The 24,605-nt window shown below is 44.4% G+C and overlaps 1 protein-coding gene across 4 annotated transcripts in view; it reads right to left on the minus strand.

Moving 5' to 3' along the window:
• The window catches only part of SEC24B (SEC24 homolog B, COPII component), a 764,077-nt gene that overhangs the window by 455,431 nt on the left and 284,041 nt on the right, over positions 1–24,605 (minus strand). For all 4 annotated transcript variants that reach the window (XM_086962000.1, XM_086962001.1, XM_086962003.1 and 1 more), the window contains one exon: positions 15,489–15,598. In XM_086962000.1, the coding sequence (XP_086818126.1) occupies positions 15,489–15,598 (110 nt within the window). The remainder of the gene's footprint in view (positions 1–15,488; positions 15,599–24,605) is intronic.

Consider the following 24,605-nt stretch of genomic DNA (forward strand, 5'->3'; position numbering starts at 1 on the left):
TGAGTCGTCACAACTTATGTCTTTTTTCTGAGTGCACCTTCATTTAATACAAGTATTAATGTCATTGGTAAATTTAGTTATATCTATTATATGTGATACAGTTTGTTATCACACTTTGTTTTGGACTCAGTACTTACTCATCAAGTGTACTGAATACTTGGAAAGGATCAAACTCAGACCAACCTAAAACTTATACTGAACATGTTCTGACTAACTCTTTAGGACCATTGTTGTTTATACTGTTAACCTAATCCAGTTTCTGAGGAATACAGGTTTGCTCCATTGCCTTTACTGTTGACATTTTTTCTCATTGGCTCCAGTTTGGGTGGTTGCTTTGTTTCTAAAGCGACAGCAAGTATGACCTTGTCAGGCCTTTGTCATTAAATACTACTGTTTGTTTGATGCTTAGCATGGGACTTACAGATTGTTAAGTGTGAATAATTAAGAATGTGAATATACAGACGATCCAATGGTGGAGAACAAGACACATGTGGGTCTTTCAAGTGGGGAAAGGAGGTTCTGTGGAGGTGCTGAATTCCAGAGGATTAAGGGGTAGTTTATCCTGCTTGCACCTTATTACTTATGTTCACTCTATGTGCTAATATGAATGTCTCTTCCTATTATTTGTATTTTAGATGATACATCACCAGTTCAGATGCATGTTTATTTTAAGCAATACAATCCGCTGAAGAAGCTTGCAAGGTAGCTGCGTTTTAAACTATTATTTGTTTCTTTTTAATGTGCTCTTCACACCTAAAATACCTAGTTTAAGTATTCTCACCATAAGGGTGTTGCATATACTATCTTTGATTTAATGATGCCAAAGCAGTCAATTCCGGTCCTTAATTATGATCTGTATGAGCAACAGCTGCACAGAATTATGCAACCCACAATTAAAAGATTCCCTAGAGAATGCCTCTGGATTCTGAATATTATGCCTTTCCTCTTTAGTGGTTCATGCATCAACCAATTCCATCCGCAACTTCAAAAGTTCATGAAATTAGAGAAATATTACTAGGGGGGAAACCCTCACACATCTCTTCAAATTGAACTGATTAATTTTACTCAGTGGAACTTAACTGCACAGTTTCAGAAGGAGATGTATCCATAGGCAGTCCTAGAACTTAAGATATGATACCTTGTTGGGTTATCCCACAAATAACTTTCTTATACCCATATGAGCTTACAGTCTAAATAGTAAAACACATCTCTTGTCCAGCCAACTGAATATCTCCCACGTCAGAACACCTCTGTGGGATGGGACCGATAATTAGTTTATTAAAGGCAGAGTCAAACACTGGTTACTGATTGCACACCGCATGAAGGGGTCTTTGGAAAAGAAATACTTTGACGGTTGACATTGTTAACCAATACCTTAAAACCTTAGATTTAGCACATACTATTATAGCATTTGATTATTGGGCGAAATTGGGTTTTCAGCTTCAAATAGATTTAGCCTATTTGTCATGTGTAACAGAAGCTGAAACTGTTACACGTTTCAGGAAATATAATGCCCATTTTCAGTCGGACATCCACAGCAAAAGTAAACGATTGGACGAATAGACACATTATTATAAACTATAGGTACCCCAAACCAAGGTCTACCTATTAATTCCTCAGGAGGTGAAAAACACAAAATCCTTCAACATGCAGCTTAATGGCCTCTCGAACATTTTAGAATGACTCCACTAAAACAACGTTTTTCAAAGAACTTTTTTATTGCCTCTCTCAGCTAACCCAAGAATGTAGCTTACTTAAGTGTTGACATGCCTATCCTTAAAGGGCCATTCAGGCTTTGAATGTGGATAAATGCACTTGCATTGTAAGGCTGATACTGAGGGATTATTGGTCAGACAAGACCTATCCTAACACTTAAACCTCGAAATTTTAAGCATATCATAATCATGATTGCACATTTTTCATAGATGCTGGGATAACATGAACAACCTCTAACTAATTCATGTTGTGATCTCTATGTATCTAAAAGCAGGGTTGCATGTGTGGACCTATCATACTGCGTGTCCAATACACAAACAAACTTTGCAAAAGTCTGATGGGGTCAGCAGGGGAGGGTGACAGATAGATTCCTGATTGTCAGAGGGCTTAGTCAGGGGTGCGTATTGGCACCAACGCTTTTCTCCTTGTATATTAATCGGGTGATCCAGTATTTTACGAATCACCCCACTGACGCCCCTATCCTTGCTGGCAGGTAGATCCCCCTGCTAATGTTTGAAGATGACACCTTGGTAATCTCTAAAACTCAACAAGGCCTCCAGATGGCGATTGTGAGATTCGAGGAGTTCTGCCGGGACTATGGTCTTATAATTAATGTGGACAAGACTAAGTTCATGGTGCTACACAAACAAAAGATTGTAAGAGGGAGAGTAGCCATGAATAAAGCCACACTGGAGCAGACTCAAGTCTTCACATATTTTGGTATTACTCTAGGTCCTAAACTAAACTTGAAACCTCACATAGACCAATTGGCCCTTACACATGCACAATTGTCTGGTGCCCTTTTAAAGGAACAGCGCCTCTCCCACACAAAGCTGATTGTCCCAGTGTTAAAAATTTACAACTCAAAAATGAGTGCCTCGATCCGGTATGGGGACGAACTATGGGGCATCAGCAATCTAGCGTCATTGACGATATCCCAAAACAAATTTTTGAGGGGTATAACTGGCCTCCCACAATCTACTCCACTATTGCCCCTTTATTATGACCTGGGATGTCGTTTTTTCGAGGATGTGGCATGCTACAGACCAGTGGCCTACTGGAGGAGGCTCTGGGTAACCCCCGGGCTCTCCCAGTATGCACAGGCTTTCCTTGAAGTCAGGGATGCTGACAGTGCGCTCAAAATTCCATGGCTGAGGCAAGCAAAAGCCACTTATAATGAGATGGGCCTCAACCAATTGTGGCAAAATCCTGTAGACAATGTTTTTCCCTCTAGAAAGGATTTTAAGGAGATATACTGGAATATGGTTACCATGAAACGTTTTATGTCCTTAACTAGGCCTTCCTTAACAAGAGATTTTTTGGAGACCAAACATGTTACTGAATACGAAGGGTACTGGGATTTTATTACGGTTTTTAGTGATAGGAAACTGTACCACCAATTTAGGGTGGGTACTCTCCCAGTTAACTCATTTGCTGGTAAATGGTGCTCTAAGATTAGCACGAAATGTCCATTTTGCCCGACCCAGATTGAATCTATAGTGCATTTTTTATTCATCAGCCCCGTGTATAAAAACCGAGGCACAAGTGGCTGAAACCCATTTGTATGTCTAAGGGCATTAATACTGGCAATGAAGCACTTAGGATCCTAAAAACGGATAGAACAGAACCAATTGTAATTGAGGTTGCCAAATTTTTACACTGGATGTGGGCAATCCGTGCCCACAATTTGAGCCTGTGTTAAACTGCCTCTTTTCACCGTTAATACCAGGTCTTTTAAATTTTAAAATGTAGTCCCTATCAGCCTGTGGCATCCACTGTAATCTGGCTTGGGATCTTATCGACAGTCTTTTATTATATTTTATATCTATTTATGTATAATATTTGTATATAGGGATGGAATAACTTGTAGATTTATTTTCCTATTGCGTTAGCTTTTCACTACTGTGGAATTGGAATGTTTAATATTTTAAATGCAATGGTCTTTCATGATTTATGTGAATCGAAAAAAAAGCTTATCGAATCTAATCAAACAAAGCCTCCGCTCATAATATTTAATAATTTATGGGATCCCTGAAGTAAAACCACGGATAAAAGACAAAAAATGAACCCTTCAAACTCAATTCAAGGTTACTAAATATGAACAACCACCTTTGGAACAGTCTACCTCTGGCCTAAGTACAAGCCTTCATAGTGTGCAAATGTTTGCATTAGCTGAAATTTTAACAACAAACTTACGCTAAGAGGAATAAGAGAATTACAAATGTCTTTCCATTTGCTACCTGGCGAAGGGCGTTCTTATGTTGACCCCTATGAATAAAGGACCCAAAGATTTGCCTTTTGACCACCTCATTTATACTGTTATGTTATGTTATGTTAAACAAATTTATAAGGCGCAACTAACACCATTAGGTTTCTTGGCGCCATAATAAAGAGAGCAGATGAAGAAGCAACAGAGGACGTTTATTGGTAAGGTTCAGTAAAAAGAAAAGTTTTGAGAGAAGATCTGAATTTGGGGTACGGAGTGGACAGTCTGAGAGGCAGAGGGAGGGAATTCCAAAAAGTGGGGGCCAGGAAGGAGAACTTAAGCCCGCCGTGTTTCTTCCTCTTGTATCTGGGAGTGGATAACAGGGCCAGTTGGGAAGACCGGAGAGTGCGAGGGGGAACATAGGGTTGAAGGAGGGAAGAGATGAAGTGGGGGCCCTGACCGGCAAGGGATTTGAAAATGATGCAGATGTTGACGTTACATATTATTGCCACATTTATTAATTGTGCACAATAGGACCACCCTTATATTTCACATAGGCAGAACAATTTTTCAGTTTCTCATATGAAGAGATGTGACAACCCTCACCAGTTCCCATCTATTCAAACAATATGAAAAACGTCTAATGAAAATTGTGCTTCTGGGAACTGGTCAAGTATACGGTTTGACCCCCAGATCCCCAGAAGTATACATGGGAGTAGCACTACACCTCAAGAAGGAAAGATGTTATAGTAAAGGGACCAGTTCAGAGGCATATAGAGGACCAAATGCACATTAAGCTAAGCCTTGACTATGTGACCAAGCTACTTGGACATTCAAGGAGACATGGGAGGCCATCTTTCCTACTGCAATTTCACCTTAGATATTGTTAGGCTGGCCCGGTTAATGAAGATTGAGCCTGACACAGTAGGACAGGAAAAGAACAAAGCCTGTCCATTTGCCGATGAAGTCCTCCTAACATTAGATGGCCCAAAGGTCTCCATCCTGAGACTCTTAGAAAAGATCAAGGACTACTGCCTCAGCTGCCTCTGTTTCAGAGTAAACACTACAGACTCTGAAATTCTTAGCCTAACCTTATCAAGAAATGTCTAGGAGGACAACAACCGCATCTCAGTCTTCAGTTAGGTAAAAGGTAAAGCTATGTACCTGAGCAATCACCAGGCCAATGATGAAGGCATACTATACAAACCTTAATATGGCATTCTTTAAGAAGCTTAACTCAACTTTTTCCCTTGGGGCTTATGAAAGATTGTATTTCTGCTGAAGCTGCTGTTACTATTTCAAAGGATGCAAATGCTAACTTTGCAAATTTTTATGGTTGGTGAAATTCCAGTGGACCTCAAAAAGGTGCTCACAGCCCCAGGAAAAATGTAGGGATCTGTCTGCCAAGATGTGGGGGAATGTCACAAAGTAGACCAACTCTGAGACGTTAAGGACTGGAAAGGAATAGATTCTGAATAACAAGAAGTCTTCAATCGTGGCAAGAAAGGAAAATGCTACTTACCAGTATGCATCTGTTCTTGGCATGTAGAGCTGCAGAGTTACACACTGTGCACACTGTTCATAGATCGCCACCTAGTGTTGGGCCCGGATGTTTGCAGTTTGTTGTTGTCCTGTAAAGGTCTTTGGAAGTCACAAGATATGTGACTCCTCCTTTGGACCACATTGCGCTTGGGCATCGGCTCCATTCCCAGATTTGTGTTCGCCATTAGGGAAATGATGGAGCTTTGCAAGAAAAGGAAGGATGTCCATGTAAGCTGTATCTAATTAAGATAATAATGGAACAGACAAGGGTAGCCGGGGAGGCGGGTGGGCGTGTGTAACTCTGCAGCTCTACATGCTAAGAACAGATGCATACTGGTAAGTAGCATTTTCCGTTCGAGGCATATGAGCTGCAGATTACACACTGTGCATAGATTGTATAGCAGTACCCTCTCTTAGCGGCGACCATTCCTATCTGTTGCAGTAGTTTGAAATAATGTTTTGAGAACAGCCTGGCCTACATTAGCTTGTTGTTTGGTTTGCACATCTAGACAATACTGTTTTGTGAATGTGTGCGGTGTAGACCATGTAGCTACTTTGCAGATGTCATCTAGGGGAATATTCCCTAAAAATGCCAATGAAGCCCCTATTTTCCTTTAGAGTGGGCTTTAGGGGGAACAGATAAGGTATGTTTAGCTTTGTGATAACAAATCTGTATGCATTTGACAATCCATCTAGCTAACATCAGATCCAGATTTTGAAATGGGATTACCCTTATGTGGTGGTGAGAAATACACAAAAAGTTGTTTGGTCTTACGAAAAGGGTTGTGTTCTCTCAATGTAGTATAGCAATGATCTTTTGACATCTAGGGTATGAAGAGCTCTTTCTGCTACTGTCTGTGGCTGCGAGAAGAAAACGTGAAGTTCAACAGACTTATTGAGGTGGAAGGGAGAAATTACTTTGGGCCGGAATTGTAGATTAGTACGGAGAACAACCTTATTGTTATGCATTTGCAAGAAGGGTTCTTGAATGGTTAGTGCTTGTAGTTCACTAACTCTTCGCAGAGAAGTAATAGCTACTAGGAATGCAACCTTCCATGTTAAAAAATGTAGTTCACATTTATGTAAGGGTTCGAAGGGAGGTCCCATTAGGCGTGTGAGAACAATGTTTAAATTCCACACAGGTGAAGGTGGTACTCTGGGAGGAATTATTCTCTTAAGGCCTCCCATAAAGGCTTTAATAGCAGGCACTCTGAACAGAGATAGATGCTGTCTGCATCAGCAGATATGCTGCTATTGCAGCAAGATGCAGTCTGTGTAGGCTAAGTTACATCTTTGGAGGTGCAGTAAGTATCCTATGATGTGTTGAATAGACACGGCGAGAAGAATAATATTGTTGTTGTGACAATATATTACAAAGCGTTTCCACTTAGCTGCATAGCATGCTCTAGTGGTTGGACGTCTAGCTTCTTTTATGACATTCATGCAGTATGGAGTAAGGTTAAGATATCCAAATTCTAAGACCTCAGGAGACAAATCGCTAGGTTGAGCTGAGCTGGGTTCGGGTGCCTGATCTCTCCATAGTTCTGTGTTAAAAGGTGTGAAGACAGGTATCATTTTTGGTGTGGTACTGGAGTCAAGCTATCCTGGCTGATGACAGCTGATAGCCAGAAACCGGTCCTAGGAGGCTTGATTCCGGTCCAGGGAAGACATGGCTTGGCAGTTCAGGCTGGACTGTTCCCATGAGGCACAGGGTCAAGGCTGATTTGCATATGGCCATGTCTGAACTGGGGTGGCTTGGTGAGCAAAGAAACAATCGATTTAGGCCCAGATCTCTGCACTGGGGTGAATGTATGACATTGTTCTTCATTCTGTCCATTGTTTGTGCATTTGGAAGGGAGTGTTGTGGCTGAAACTTTGTGAGAAGAGTTTGCATACTGGCTATCCTTGCTGGCGTGGGATAAGCTAGCGCTGTTGAGGTGTTTATTGTGGCACCGAGGTACTGTTGTACTTTGGATGGTTGCAGATGAGACTTGGTGTGGTTTATTGTGAATCCCAAGTTCTGTAGCAGTTGGATCGTGGTATGGGTGTGTTCCACACACTGGTTGTATGAGCTGGCTTTTATGAGCCAGTCGTCGAGGTACGGGAAGACGTGGATGTGCTGTCTTCGTAAATGCGCTGCCACTACCTGTGAGCTTTGTGAATGGGAATGTGGAAGTATGCGTCCTTGAGATCTAGAGTAGCAAAGAAGTTGTTTTGTAACCGGAGAGGAAGGACTTGTTGGAGTGTGACCATGTGAAAATGGTCTGACTGTATGTATATATTTAGCGGTCTGGCGTCTAGAATAGGCCTTAGAGAGCCGTCCTTCTTTGGGATAAGAAAGTATAGGGAGTAAACCCCCTTGTTTGGTTGGTGCAGAGGAATTGGTTCTATTGCACTTTTTTTCTGGAAAAGATATTACTTCTTGTTTTAACAGTGATAGATGTTCTTGTGACATTGGACGCTGTTTGGGTGGTATGTTTGGGGCGTAGATGTTAGTTCTAGACAGTAACCTGACTGATTAATTTGTCGCACCCACCTGTCTGATGTGATGTTGGTCCAGGCAGGAAGGAATTGTTGCAGTCTTCCCCCCACAGGAGTGGAATGTTGGGGGGGAAGCGGAGGAAAGTCATTGGGTAGGGGTGGAGGCAGAGCGGGAGCTGTTGGTTTTGCCTCTGCCTTTGTTGTTGTTACCCCTGTAACCCCCTCTTTGGTAGCCCCTAGTGAATGTGAATTGGCTAGGGGTCTTGTAGGAAGTGGAGGGGCTTTCAGAGGAGTAGCCTCTTGTATTGCCTCTAGATCATGAGCGACGAAAAGAACATCTGGGAGCTTGCTGCTGCAAAGCTCCCATGGATTTTGATGTGTCCGTGACTTTTTTCATTTTTTCTAAAGACACGTCGACATTAATAAATGTGTCTCATCAAATGGCTGATTAAGGATGGAATGTTGTACCTCAGGTTTAAAACCTGAAATACGTAGCCAGGCCTGTCTACGCAAAAGGGTACTGGTATTAATTGCCCTTGAGGCAGTATCTGCAGCACCTAGGGCACAAAGAATGGAAGTATTAGTAATATTTTTACCTTCTTGTATGAGTTCATTGGCCCTATTTTTATACTTGTCTGGCAGTTCAGGTAGGATTCTTTTAGATTTGGCAACTTCCTGTCTTATATTCGGTTTGTTCATGGGGTCTCATCCGGCTCAAAAGAAAGGAAGAGGTAGACTATCAGAATCGCCGTTTTATGCGGTATAATGCCAAGGGACCGGGTAGTGCAGGGAACACCAACTTACACTTGTGCTTTCTTTATACAGTAGACGTGAAGTGCTCAGTGCAATGGTCAGGGGAAAAGTGAAGGTAAGGGAGGTTAGAGGTGACGGAAGGTATACGGGTGATGTGCCTTAGTAATGGTGACTCTGTACAACGGTCTGTAGTCAGGAGGAGCCCTGTTACTAGAGTCGTGGCCCACAGGTCCTCCACGCCTGCTTACCCAGCCCCTTAGCCTAGAACGTACCTGGCTCAGCCACGCTCCCTGGTGAGCGTGGCTTGGCGGCTCGTGGTGTCGTTGGCCTCCAGGCAATAACTCTTCTCCCGGACTCGACCTTTTCTCCGCGGCTCCCGCATATGCTTCTCGTCCTCGTATCTCCGTCTCCCACACGCTGCAAGCTCCTCTCACCTTCGTGTCGGTGACATCACACGCTGTTCTCTTCGTTTCCTGGTTCTTGACGAGTAGCGAACTCGCGACGTCAGGAGTGGGCGGGCTTCCCTCCTACTGGTACAGACCGAATACACAAAGTCGATCGGATCTTATTAAGCTCTGCTTGGTATTTAAAGAGCTTGTTACTCCTGGTGTGATTTTCTCAATTGAAGCCCGAGAGATTATCCCGCAAGCGGCGTCTGATGACTGCGGAGCGTCCGTGTACTCAAATTAAATATTGCGAATACTCCCGATATATTTGGACATAAAGCAGCCTATCACCATCTAACAAGCTCTTTAAATACCACGCAGAGCTTTATAAGATCCGATCGACTTTGTGTATTCGGTCTGTACTAGTGTCCATCCTTGAAAATTCGCTCACTTCATTTGATGTACCAGAGGGGTTTTTACCTTATGAAAAGATTAGTCCTGATGATGGTCTGACAGATGAAAACATACAAGACCGAAACGTCGACCTAATACATCAACTCCTCAACATTGTTTGTCCTGAAGGACACCATGATACATTTATGATTTTGGTTTTCCTCTGGTATCGTTGGAGCTGATGCACTGTTATGAATTGACCTGTTGACACAGATATACTGCCTTTCATAACTTTTATGTTAAGAGTTTTGTTCTATGTCTATCCCCATGAAATTCTCCATGTGATTAATTTTTTATAAATAACTTTGAATAGTATCCTTTTTTGCTGTGTGTTTCTTCTCTTTACTGTATTTGTTTACTTTTCATCTTGAAATTTGAAATTAATTTTGAAGTAATCCTATGGATACACTGGGTTCAATTTGTTGAAGAACCAATACGTTTAAAACAATTTAAGTGAAGTGACTCTGAAAACAAAATCCCTTGTAGTCATCCTTTACTTTAATTATTCATTGCCCAAGCCTACAAGGGTATATTGGGTTTCCCACCTTTCTGACACCTTTAAACATTGGCAAAATGGCAGTAGACCTTTGTGTATTATCAAAAGTGTCTAATAGGAAATCTTCCTCCACAGTATCGGTGTGTAAGTCAACCCCCATGATGCTGGGCAGCCATCTGGACTAGTAGGTTAAAACCTATAGTGTCCTCTGGTGGGGAAGGCGTGGAAGGATATACATCGTCTTGTGGGACGTAAGGCACATCCGGGGTGTTATAATCATCCCATGGAAAAGGTGACTGAGGGGGGACTATTGGTACCTGCTGGGTCATATGCACCCCCACCTGTGTCATCAGAGTCTGTATCTACAACATCATCTGGATTAGTGGATTAATGGATGGTGTAGGCGAATGATGTGGTGGAGGATGTGTATGAGGAGGAATATTATGGGGAGGTGGTGGAGAGGTGACCCTTAATGGAGAGGTTGCAATGTCTCTTCTTTAGAGGAGGAGGAGGTGCCGGTGCCTTTAGTGGTCTCTTCTTGGAGCTAAGAGCTAGTTGACCAGTCTTAGGATCCTTTACAAGCGTTTTTTATTAGGATCTGGTGTAAAAAGTTCTTCTGTGTGGAGAAGATCCTTCGGCGTCGAAGTTTTTGGTTCCGGAGGTTTTTACGGCACAGACTCGGTAGCTGGTCTAGGGTGTTTAGGCTTAGAAGTGTGACCTTTCTAAATATGTTTTACCGGAACGTGTTTTTCCGGTTTCGGGTGTTTTTTCGGCTCCGAAGCATGAGTCGGGCCCTTTAGGTATTTTTTTACTCGGCTCAGAGTGCGGTTTCGGCATCGATGAGCCGCTGCTAGTCTTCGGCGCCGAGTGCTTAGGTGTCCGAGCAGCGATGGGCGTGGTTGAGGAAGATGGCTTCTTCTTCGGTGTCGGTATGGGATCGGCACCAGAAATAGGCTGACTCGAGCCCGAGCCGCCTGAAGGCTTAGTAGGCTTCTTTGCCGGGACGGAAGGCAGGGCGTGGGAAGCAGTCTCTCTGTGTACACCCGGGCCCGAAGGTGAGGGTGCGACCGAAGCCTTTTTTGAGGGTGTTGAGGAAGGGTTGGGGTCAACGTTCTTACTTACGACCCGTTGAGCTGGAGTGATGTCCTCAACGTCTGAGTCTTCGGCATCTAGCACTTTCTTCGGCCTGCTGGTGTTCTGGCACATCAACGCCCTCTTCAAAGATGTCGGGGATTGAAGCTGACGAGCGAGCCATTGTTCTTCGAGCTCGTCAGTCCCGAATCGTCTTTTTGGAGCGGAAAGAGGCACAAGCGGAACAGTCTTTGGCCTAGTGCTCAAGTGAGAGGCAAAGTTGCACACCTCATGTAGATCGGTGTGGGGAAACTTCGACCCACATCGAGGACACTTCTTGAATGGCGTCCTTTCCATGAGCCAGAGAGTAAGGCCTAGGTAGGCCCGAAGGCCTTCGTCGACGTCCGAAATCGAAGTGGTGAAGAATCGCGTCGATGTGGAGCGCGATCGAAACAATCCCGTCGAACTGGGTGAGGATTGCGCGCCGAAGGAAATTCGGGTCCAAACCGGAGCGCAAGAAACACATCCGAGCCCGATGACGGAAAAAACCAATCTGGGGATGGAGCCTATGCCCACGCGCAATGTGGTCCTAAGGAGGAGTCACCTATCTCGTGACTTCCAAGGAACTTTTCAGGACAACAACAAACTGTAAACATCTGGGCCCAACACCAAGTGGCGATCTATCCACACTGTGCACAGTGTGTGATCTGCAGCTCATATGTCTCGAACACATCTTTAGGATTTACCTCAATGAAAAATTATTGTATATTAAACATGCCACACCAATCATGAGGTGCACCAGGGCAGGACTTACTCTGTAAAAGAAAGAGTGCCGGAGCCTAAAGCTCTTCTCAGAAGCATGCAGCCAGTGCAATTAAACATGGGCACACCGAAAAACGAGGCTAAAAGCCTTAAATCCACCTCATGCCTTATTAATCCGCTATCAGACACTCCCTGTTCCTTTATCTCACTCTTGCAGGCTTCTGTTTTTTCTCTTTGTGAATTTTTCTAATCTCTCTCTTGCTCTTAATCAATCAATCAAACAAACTTGGTAAGCGCACTACATACCTGCGAGGGTCTCAAGGCACAGGGGGGCATGGGGGGGGGGGGGGTGCTACTGCCCGAAGAGCCAGGTCTTGAGGAGCCCTCTGAAGGTGAGCAGGTCTTGGGTCTGCCGTAGAGGGGTGGGGAGGGAGTTCCAAGGAGGATGTTCGTTGAATGCGTGGGCGGAGAGGCTGGCGGAGCGGAGCTGGCGGGTGGGGGTGTTGAAGTAGAGTCTGTTGTTCAGGTAGGCTGGTTCGGTGTTGTGGAGAGCTTTATGTGCGTGGGTGAGGAGCTTGAAGGTGATCCTCTTGTTGACGGGGAGCCAGTGCAGGTCTCTGAGGTGGGAGGTGATATGGTTGTGGAGGGGGACGTTAAGGATCAGTCGGGCAGAGGCGTTTTGGATGCGTTGTAGTCGTTGTAGGTGTTTGGCCGGGATTCCTGCGTAGAGTGCGTTGCCGTAGTCCAGCCTGCTGCTGACGAGAGCTTGGGTCACCGTTCTTCTGGTTTCGGTCGGGATCCACTTGTAGATCCTGCGAAGCATGCGGAGGGTGCTGTAGAAAGAGGAGGAGATGGCGTTGACTTGCTTTGACATGGAGAGTGATGAGTTGAGGATGAATCCTAGGTTGCGTGCTTGGTCTGTGGGTGCTGGTGCTGTTCCCAGTGTGGTTGGCCACCAGGAGTCGTCCCACGCAGAGGGGTTGGGGCAGAGGATGAGGACTTTCGTCTTGTCTGAGTTCAGTTTCAGGCGGCTGTTCCTCATCCAGTCGGCGACGGCCTTCATTCCCTCGTGGAGGTTTGTTTTGGTGGTGTGAGGGTCCTTGGTGAGCGAGAGGATGAGCTGGGTGTCGTCAGCGAAAGAGAATATGTTCAGGTCGTGCAGGCGGGCCACTTGTGCGAGGGGGGCCATGTAGACGTTGAAAAGGGTCGGGATGAGGGATGAGCCCTGGGGGACGCCGCAGATGATGTCGGTGGATTCGGATAGGACGGGTGGGAGGCGGACTCACTGTGTTCTGCCGGAGAGGAAGGACGTGGTCCATTCCAGGGCCTTCTTCTGGATTCCCGCTTCTTGGAGGTGTGTTCTTAGTGTGCAGTGGCAGACCGTGTCGAAGGCAGCTGACCGGTCCAGGAGGATGAGGGCTGAGGTTTCGCCGTTGTCTAGTTGGTGCCTGATGTCGTCTGTGGCGGCGATGAGGGCTGTCTCGGTGCTGTGGTTCAGTCTGAATCCGGACTGGGATGGGTCTAGGATGTTGTTGTCCTCGAGGTAGCGGGTCAGCTGTGTGTTGGCGATTTTCTCGATGACCTTCGCCGGGAAGTGGAGCAGGGAGATGGGCCGGAAGTTCTTGAGGTCTTTGGGGTCCGCCTTGGGCATCTTGAGGAGGGTGTTGATTTCGGTGTGATTCCAACTTTCCGGGAATGTCGCTGTGTCGAAGGAGATGTTGATGACCTTCCGTAGTTGGGATGCGATGGTTGTGTCTGCTTTGTTGAAAACGTGGTGCGGGCATGGGTCGGACGGAGATCCTGAGTGGATGGCGTTCATGACCTTGCGTGTCTCGTCGTTGTTGACGTTGTACCAGGAAGTCAGCTGGGAGATGCTGGTGGAGTTCGGGGTGGGATCAGTGGTGGTCCGGGTGGATGGGGTGTTGAAGCTGTTGTGTCTTTCCGATGTGTGTGCTTTTCCCTATCTTGCGCCAGTACATGTCGAATGAAGGAAAATATGTGCTGGTCCCTCCCCAAAAAATGGTGGTGGCCCCCATAGGCAACCACCAGCTCAAATTAAGCACTGCACCTGGGATGAGCTGAGAAAATTACATGCTTTGACAAACTTTCCACCACCACTGACTCACACATACGAGCGAGAAAATCACTCCAGCACCAGAGATACTGACCTTTAAGGCATAGATCGAAAAGATGGATGCAAAATGATAAAAGACATATGATAAAAGGAAAAAAACATTCTTTCCAGGACTGCATTCTAGTCTTTGAAATGAGAGAAATGGAGAGGCTACCTTCAGGGGCTTAAATTGGCACTTTGTTGAAGGACTCAAGTTGTTTAACTGACAGTAACAGTCTGCAGAATAGCGGACCTTCACAGAAGCAGTTAAATGAAAAGCCATTTTCTATATTAACTGCTTCACTCTGCAATGCTCAGCTAGTCCACAATAGCTTACAGGTAAGCAGGGTAGTGGGCAGATGCTGATTTAAATTTTAGTATGGCACAGGGTCTATTACCTAGCGTTTGAAGAGGAGGAAAACAGTGACTTCATATGCTTTGGTTGAGAAACCTCTTTGTCACCTCAATGCCACTGAGTTCTCTCAGCAATATACAAAGGATTAAAAGATTGCCCAGTCACCAACAATTAACAACAGATGTGGAAAGGAACTACATGGACAAACAGCAATCAATGAGAAAAAATGGGGACAGGATGTTCAAGTCAAAAACCCTTCTAATGCACAGGGAAGAAGCAACACTACAGAATAAATGGCACATTAACAGACGAGAATGAAGAACATAACTTAATTATAGTGATAAATTCTGGCTAGGGTAAATCTGTTGGACCGGTCCTACATTCCAAAACAGTTTGGGTGGGGTGACGGACACAACCAGAACCACTACATCTTTTTCAGAAGACATAGAACGTCATCCATTCCACAGCATCATAACAATGTACTAATCTAACTGCTACCAAGATACAGTGGCGAAATTCCTTACTGCTATTTCTACAGGTAAATGCATATCCCTAATGTCTCGATTTGCTAGCCAGGTAAGTGAATATGGTCTTCTGGTGACAAACAACCTACTTATTGAGCAATGCTATGAGAAAATTGCACCTAATATGGGACCCTCTCATTTAGTATACACCTAATATGTATGGCACGTCTCATTCAGTGCAGTAGGACAACGGGGTCTTAAAGTGACACTTTGCCTAAGGATTCTAAGACTTCAACTAACAGTCCGCAACAAAAGCTGACCTTCGTGAAAGCAGCAAACTGGCAAGTAATTTTCTATATAATTGCCCCTTGCAATGCTCACCTATTCAACAATGGCATATATGGAAGCGGGCTGGCGGACGGATGTCGGTTTAAATCTTATCAAAAACGCACAAATTCAAGGTCTGTGAAATGTTGAAATTAAAATGCTTATTAAGACTTGATAAGCTTAAGAAAACACATTTTAATGTGTTGTACAAGGAGACTTACGACCGCACAAGTAAAAAAAAAAAAGGAATACCGATGGCAATTAATTTATAAATAGAAACTATAAACTGAAAGGGTTATTAAGAATATTAATAAATGTATTACTACTTGCAAAGCCTTGAATGAGAAAAACAATATACCTTACCATGTAATCTGAAGATGCAATGAATTCCACTGTTGAATTCTGAACTTCAGGCCGTTTGTGAGGTTCACCGTAGGACCGTGTCAAGGGATTATACATAAATTCTTCAGGAACTAAATTTAAAACAAACAACATGTTCTACATTCATCTTATTTGTTTAGTGCTATTCAAACAAAACAGTATTTCATTATTCTATCACTAATCTGACAATTCCCAATTTCTATCTGAAATGAAAGATTTATGAGCCAGGCATTTCATTAAAAACAAAATTAACTTTATTTTTTAATTTTTTAACTACTGCCTGTTTTTTCCATCACAAAATTCTCTCATACTTAATTTAATTTGTTTATTTTTAAGCACTTTGTCTTCTTATGCTAAGCTACAGTTTGCAATAACTAATTTTAACTCAAGCACTGAAGGCATTAATGGAAACAGCCTGGGCTGGACAACAGTAAAGGTGCAAAGTGATCAGGCGTGAAGGGTAATGGCTCTGGAAGAGTAACTGCTACGAAGGTGGAAACATAAGGAAAATTAGAGTGTTAAGCGGTTTCTGGTATCTCCACAGACATGGAAATGGATGCGTAAAGTGCAAAACCCTGAAATGGGAGAGGTAAGAACACTGGACTATAATATAAGTGAAAACTGTGATGTTGCTGATTATGCGTTATGGCTGTTTGTTTACAGTCATTATCAAGAGTGGAAATGGTAAATAAACAAAAAACATTTTTTTTACAAGTGCAAAGGGCTCTAAATCAAGTCCTTTGGCCCACCAATCCAGTATACATACTTTGTGATAGTTTCGTTTTGTTTCAAAGACTTTTATTTCGGTCACTAGGACCATAAAAAGTAAGCACAGACACAGAATAACATACATTATTGAGTACTGAGTACCATGATTAACAAGCATTTGCAATGCAATAGGTCTCGCATTAGGAAAGTTTGAGCTATTGGTACTGTAAATGACAAAGTTTTTATTTATGTGTTGGTTTTGAAAATAGCGAAATTAATAGCTTTGTCATTTACAATGGCAATAGTTTTAACTTTCGCAAATGTGACACCTATAGCATTTGTAATGCAATATGTGTTGTATTTACGTGACCTAGATGTATTGATATTACAAATAAAAATGGCTTTTAATTTTTTTAAGAATTAATACTGAAATAAAAGTTATTGTAATTTATAATGGCAATAGCTTTTGTAAATATTTTAAGACTATGTTCATTGTATTTTATTGTGACGGAAATCCAAGAACAGAAGTGAAATATTCACATTTTTTGTGACATTTGTAATAAAGCTTGAAACATTGAGAGAACATATTTGAACCAGTTGTTGTTGAATGGTTGCACATATTGATGCTGTGGTGGCGCTGAGTGATGTTGTGGTGGTGACGAGTGATGCTGTGGCGTTCAGTGATGCTGTGGTAGCGCCAACTGATGTTGTGGTGCCCCTGAGTGATGCTATGGTGGTGCTGAGTGATGCTGTAGTGATGCGATAGCAAGACAGAGTGAGTGCGATAGATAGAGTAAGCGCGATAGATAGAGGGAGGGCGATAGATAGAGGGAGGGAGGGCGATAGATAGAGGGAGGGCAATATATAGATAGATAGAGTGAGGGCGATAGATAGATAGATAGATAAAGTGTATTTATGTTGCATTGAGTAGAGTGTAAGTATGAGGTGTGCAATTATGTTGCATATAATTATGTGGCACTGAGTGGTATTTGAAGTGTATGTTCCATTGCAGAGTGTGTGAGGGTGCAGAATGTGTGAGGGTGCAGAGTGTGTGAGGGTGCGTGAGGTTGCAGTGTGTGTGAGGGTGCAGTGTGTGTGAGGGTGCAGTGTGTGTGCGGGTGCAGTGTGTGTGCGGGTGCAGTGTGTGTGCGGGTGCAGTGTGTGTGCAGTGTGTGTGCGGGTGCAGTGTGTGTGCGGGTGCAGTGTGTGTGCGGGTGCAGTGTGTGTGAGGGTGCGGCATGTGAGGGTGCAGTGTGTGTGAGGGTGCAGTGTGTGAGGGTGCAGTGTGTGTGAGGGTGCGGTGTGTGTGTGGTGTGTGTGGGTGCGGTGTGTGTATGGGTGCGGTGTGGGTGCGGTGTGTGTGTGTGGGTACAGTGTATGGGTGTGTGCGGTGTGTGTGTGGGTGCGGTGTGTTTGAGGGTGCAGTGTGTGTGAGGGTGCAGTGTGTGTGAGGGTGCAGTGTGTGTGAGGGTGCAGTGTGTGTGAGGGTGCAGTGTGTGTGAGGGTGCAGTGTGTGTGAGGGTGCAGTGTGTGTGAGGGTGCAGTGTGTGTGAGGGTGCAGTGTGTGTGAGGGTGCAGTGTGTGTGAGGTTGCGGTGTGTGAGGTTGCGGTGTGTGAGGTTGCGGTGTGTGAGGGTGCGGTGTGTGTGAGGGTGCAGTGTGGCTGCAGACATGATCTATTAGCCATAAACAGGACCAGGCAGCTGTGTTCAGATCTTAAAGGGAGTAAACTTTGCAATGAATGAAGAAAATAAGAGATAAGCTGTGTGTGAGGGTGCAGAGTGTGTGAGGGTGCAGAGTGTGTGTGTGTGAGGGTGCAGAGTGTGTGGGTTCAGTGTATGGGTGTGGGTGTGTGCGGGTTGTGTGTGGGTGCGGTGTGTGATGGTGCAGTGTGTGATGGTGTAGTGTGTGAGGGTTCAGTGTGTGAGGGTGCAGTGTGTGAGGGTGCGATGTGTGAGGGTGCGGTGTGTGTGCGAGGGCGTGGTGTGTGTGCGAGGGTGCGGTGTGTGTGAGGGTGCGGTGTGTGTGAGGGTGCGGTGTGTGTGAGGTTGTGTTGTGCAAGGGTGCGGTGTGTGAGGGTGCGGTGTGTGTGAGGGTGCGGTATATGAGGGTGCGGTGTGTGATGGTGGACAGCATCAGGGGAGGTTCTCATCCCTTATGTCTCAGACGTGAACAACCACCTGGATAATTCAAGAAATTTCTGGTGCAACCCTGGCGTAGCACAGGTACATTCATTCCCAAATGGCAGAGTGGGTTCAATGAAGGTTCTTGATATCAAGGCACTATGGAACTCTCCTGCGGTTATCGTGGACAATACACTCATGTCTTTAGGATGTCCCCATTATGAAAGTAATATTCAGGCCAATATTCCCCCAGAACGGGGCTGACTGAAATGATTCTCAAACATATAAGGATGCCTGACCAGCTGAAGCCCCGTTCTGTGGTTTCCCTACATTTTGACTAAAAGTGCGACTTGTCACAGCAAGTAGGAAATGGGACTGGGAACCTAGCCTCCATTGCTAAACCCTAGGACAGGTAAGCCAAGGAGGCTACGGTGGTTTTATTTATAGATGTAGCTGTTTGGTAAGGCACTGGTTGTCATTTTACGACCACTTACGGGGCTTAAGCCAGGCGTTTGCAGTCTACAGTATCTACGTTTGCGGAAGTGCAGACCACCTCACCTATGGGATCGCAGGTGCGGACTTTAGGCATCACAGCTCTGGCACAAGCTGAGACACGGTCCTGAAGGATCGAATTACTGTAATTCCTGCAGGGGCGTGGATTTCTATTACCCATCCGACAAAACCCAGATTTCCTATTAGCTCTTAAGGGCAGTGAACTCTTTTCCGCATGTAACTGTGCAAGTGCAACCTGTTCTAACCAGAGTACTGCGGGGAACTCGCCCTACACAGGTGCCTGCACAGCAACCATGTCAGCTAATTGCCGGTCACCGTCGTGTTATGCAAGGCCTGCAGCACTGGCAGACCCGCTCCGCTGTCCCTCTGTGTACTGATCATTTCTGAAGGGACGGGAGCCCCCTGTCGAACTCGCACTTGCGTGATTTGGGTCAAACCACATGAGTCAGCGCCAGGCCTTTGCTGCCGACCGAGTATGTATAACGGAAGAACGCCAGGCACCCGGGAGCTGCAGGCCAAGCACACGGCAAACGCTGCTGGCACTAATCCAAGCAATTTGAGGAACATTCCCTTCCTGTCCCTTCAGCGTCCAGCGGTCATGAGCACATTGACATCACAGGCCAGCCTCCCAGCGCTGAGGGACAATTGTGTACTAGACTGCCCCCATCAACTAACGACCCGACTCCCGAGGGAGGCTGCAGAAGTGCACTATAGCCAGCGTTCAGCAGAGGGGGCCGGAAGTCGCTGGAGCAGCGCTCTGAATGACAGCTGTTCAGAACGAGGCCTGACACGCAAATAGGTTTTCCGGCCGGGAGAAAGAAGAGGCGTGACACGCACGAACTTCCTGAAGGGGCGGAGAAACAACGGAGCGGGCTGCGGAGTCTGGACACGGAGGGACAGAACGAGAGGAGCCGGTGAGGGGGGGCGTCGGGGCACATTGACGGTGCCCGCCCCCCCAGTGATGGAAGCCCTGCATGTGCCCGGTGATCAAGGTTGGGAGTGTGTGTGTGTGCGCGTTTGTGCGTGTATGTATGTAAGCCCTTGGGGGGGTGCGCTGCGTGCCTGCGTGTGTTGTACCTGTGTGTGTGCCTGCCTGCGTGTATGTGTGTGGTGTGGTGCGGTGGGGGGGATGGGGGGGGTGGGGGAGGGGGTGTGTGCGAGCGAGTGTCTGTCTGTGTATATGCGCGCGCATGTGTGCCAACTTTAAGACATCGGAGGGATGTGCGCGGCGCGGGACGGAACGTGCGCGTTCGCGCACCCAAATCTGGCAGCAAAAGCTCCTAACACCCTCTTGTCCTCATTCCCCCAAGACCGGCAACTAAAAGTCTCCAGCTGGACGCATCCTTCGGATGCAGTACCAGCGAGACCTAAAAAGGACACACCATAAGTAATACAATTTCCAATTTAAATCAGATACAGTGATTTTACCAAACGGCTAGAGGAGAGGGAGGGAAGGCAATAAATAAGCACTGTGAGAAAAGATGATCTCACTAGATGTGATACCGAACAGCTAGGGGAGAGGGAGGGAAGGCAATAGATTAGCACTGTGAGAAAGATTCATCTCAATAAATGTGAAACAGTCGGCAAGCAACTAAAAATAAATAGTTTATAAAGACAAAAAGGAGAAATGAATACTATTTCCAATTCTATATACAAAATAATATAATACTAAAACCAATATCTAACACAGATTGGGCACGTGATAATCACATTTATAAATATAGTGCCGATCCACATTTTATGAATTTTTACCTTTCTGAATAAAAGCCCACCTCCTACGCCACATTGTGTTTAAGTATCTTGAAACAGCAAACACAGTAGGTTTAGAAGTGTCGTATTTTAAGACCCGAAAAGCCTCCCTACAATGATCAAAGCCCAGATTCCGACAGAGCTGTACAAGCCAATATCGCCTTGCATTTTGATAACCAGGACAGAAAAATTAAACATGCATTTATGTTTCTTCTTGTGTAATGCATACAGGGCAACCCTCCTCTTTCTGCCCAGCCATTTGTTAGTTGCCACACGTACAGGTATGTCTAAACTGTACGTACAGTTTTCTAGCACCCTGGGGAAGGATATCATCCATGAATATTTCTAGCTCATAGTTATCCTTCACTGCAAGAAACTGTTTTGTAAGGGAGCAAAGTTTGAGATTTGCTTGCAACGCGTCGAGCTTTAGAGTACGGAAAATCTTGGGCAATAGAGCTCGGGGGACTGAAGGGCAAGTATCACCCGGAGTGCTCCACAAAAAAGGTTGACCAAGCCTTTCGCACTCACGCTTTACATGGGCAAACCAAGCGACCCTTTTCAACAAATCTGGGTAAGATAAAAGCTCTTTTGTATCTGCCTGGTATGATACTAATTTGGGAGTTGCCCAGAGTCTTCGCCAAAACGCCAGTGGTTTTAGGGCAATCTCATCTTCAATCGGCGAAATACCCATGTCTAATCGTAAAGGCATTAGCGGGGTGCTTGCCGGGAGACCCATTATTTGTCTTAAAAATCTATTCTCAACTGCAACTAAGGTAGCAGGCGAGGAATGCCGCCATAATTCTGCCACATACAAAGTTGCACCACAAGCTTGATCCCTGTACATTTCAAGCGCAGGACCAATGGGTTTAAAAGGTGATTCCCCGACAAGTTTGGCTACACTCCTGGCAACCTGAGAAAGCTTTAGCTTTGGCTTTAGCTATTTGGGGCGCCCACTGCGTATCTTCTTAAAGGGTGGACTTCAGGCCGTTTGTAAGGTTCACCGTAGGACCGTGTCAAGGGATTATACATAAATTCTTCAGGAACTAAATTTAAAACAAACAGCATGTTCTACATTCATCTTATTTGTTTAGTGCTATGCAAACAAAACAGTATTTCATTATTCTATCACTAATCTGACATTCCCAATTTCTATCTGAAATGAAAGATTTATGAGCCAGGCATTTCATTAAAAACAAAATTTACTTTATTTCTAATTTTTTAACTACTGCCTGCTTTTTCCATCACAAAATTCTGTCATACTTAATTTAATTTGTTTATTTTTAAGCACTTTGTCTTCTTATGCTAATCTACACTTTGCACTAACTAATTTTAACTCAAGAACTGAAGGCATTAATAGAAACAGCCTGGGCTAGACAACAGTAAAGGTGCAAAGTGATCAGGGGTGAAGGGTAAGGGCTCTGGAAGAGTAACTGCCACGAAGGTGGAAAATTAGAGTGTTAAGCGGTTTCTGGTATCTCCACAGACATGGAAATGGATGTGTAAAGTGTAAAACCTTGAAATGGGAGGGGTAAGAACACTGGACTGTAATATAAGTGAAAACTGTGATGTTGCTGATTATGGGTTATGGCTGTTTGTTTACAGCCGTTATCAAGAGTGGAAATGGTAAATAAACAAAACATTTTTTTACAAGTGCAAAGGGCTCTAAATCAAGTCCTTTGGCCCACCAATCCAGTATACATACTTTGTGATAGTACTCCCAACCGTCATAGGCAGACCGACCCAATGATACTCTGGTGAAAAGGAAACTGGCAGACCAGAGGTGGAAGAATGGACAGTGACTAAACTGGTATTATATGATCATCTACAACACTCTAAATGCATGTAAGGTTCCAGATTACTGAGTGAATCAATCAGCGGTACTTGGAAAGACACTGGAATGAAAAATGTAGACCAAAAAACTAGCCTAAAACAACTCAGTTAACAGATGAAGAACCTAAAGTCCAGCTGTAAAATAGTAGTTGAATAATAAATGCCACTTAACGGCCACAAAGCATCAACGTAGCCCAATTAGGATTATAAATATTCTTCAAGTATTCTGCTTTATAATTACAAAAGGTAAAAACACAAGAAGTCTCTGAAAAGTCTAGCAGTACACCACAGAGATAGATATGGGTCTATAAGCGTTGATGCGACAGCTATAAAGAAGGTACTTTGTGATGCACCCATGATGGAGGCCTTGCTCATTTAGGTTTTACAATGTCTCCAACAGTTGTATCCTTTCCAGTTTCATAGGATTTAGAATTCTTACTTGTAGGTAGGGAGGATGGCAGAAAATTTTTTTAACTTCTTTTTTTACAGCATTATTTAATATACGTACATTAATAAGTGCCTAAATTCTATGCACCAGGACACTGACAAATGTTTATTTTGGTCTAGTAACGAGATTCTCACTATGTATTGGCCTATGTTCCTGAGGTATTTCGCCAGTCACAGGATCGGACTAAAGTACAAGACAAAAGACACCTCAGATGAGGAAAAGGAGTCTCCATCAGTTATCCATCAGTCAAAAGGAAAACAGAGCAAATGTGCTGCCATCTCCTGCTACACCCACAAAGTAGAGTTAGGACACCACATAGCCTTGGCCATGTTAAAAGGCCACTATCGCCTGGAAAGACCAAGGAGGGTGGCCCAGGCCACAGATTGGCTCATGCTCCTGTAAACTAGTGGATAAGGACGGACCTCGGTACCGAAAGTATCTAAGACTTTTGAGTGCTGGAGTGTCACCAAAGAGGAAAAGAATGCACCACTGCAGCTGTTTTAACCGTTGCAGGTTCCACTGTTCAAGCATGTTTACTTCACTGAGACTGCTTTGCTCCCTTCTTCCCTTGTCCATTACCTTTTTGAACAAACCAAATAGTATGAAAATTCATGTACCCCCGCCACTCTACCCTCCCTCATGCCCTCCCAAGAGGTGCAACAGCACACATCAAATTCTAGCTCGTTCTCTGGAAATTCAGAGGGCTGGTGTCATCCTACCCTTAATTTCTATAAGGATTAGTTACTTACCTGTAATCCTAGTTCTCTTCCAGGGGTATCCTCATCAGTCATAAGCATTAGAATATTCCCACCCATGCGATATCATCTTAACCTCTGCCTCGTGGGACAGAGAAATTTGAGGACTCGGTGTGCAAATGGGCAAAAAAGTGCTATAGTGTCAACAACCACAAGCTAGGACAACCCTGCCTAGTGTGCAAAGTGGCTTAATATAAAGTGCATAATTTCACATCTAAAAGATAATAATAAAATACATGATATACATCTTACTGGTTAAAACGAATGCACATATAAAACGTTACCTGTATTAAAATAAGGACAAAGCCATATTATTTGATAAAGGTAAGTAAAAAATGCTATTCTAAAAACAGTAATTCATCATGATTTTAAAAGTGAAAAAAATGAGTGCAGTGGCCAAATATATGGTGATAAAATTAAATATTAAGTAGGGAGGAAAAAGAATTGCCACTGATGTAAAGTGGCCGGAGGACAGAGACAAGGGGAAGAAAGAAGGGAGAGAATAGTAAAACCCAATAGGTAACAGGGAACCTGACTATCTATTATACATCATAATAGTTCTAGTTAAACCCTTTCTTCATATTCGAAAAAAGCAGATGGGCAACAGGGAACCTGACTACCCATTTAAGCATTATTCCGTCATAAAGCAACTAGTTTGGGCACCAATGCTGTCTGAGTCCCTTACTGATATCTAGACAGGCGCTAATATAGAAACACAGGCAAAACCTCTTCGAAAATACTGGGATGGGAAAACACGCTTCAGAGTTAAGTTTTAGCTATAGGAAGTTATGCATGTCTTCCGTATTGTTAAGGCCATTAGGCCACTTGCTGTCGAACTCCAAGATGAAACGTGTCTCCAGCTGCCTCAGTAGCAGTTCCCTATTGCCTCCTCTGCGGGAGGGCGGAACTGATCCCACCACAAAATACGTGAGGCACTCTAGATCTTTATTGTGCCTTAACACAAAATGTCGTGC

Source organism: Lissotriton vulgaris, chromosome 3_1, assembly GCF_964263255.1.
Source record: "Lissotriton vulgaris chromosome 3_1, aLisVul1.2, whole genome shotgun sequence".
Taxonomy (NCBI): domain Eukaryota; kingdom Metazoa; phylum Chordata; class Amphibia; order Caudata; family Salamandridae; genus Lissotriton; species Lissotriton vulgaris.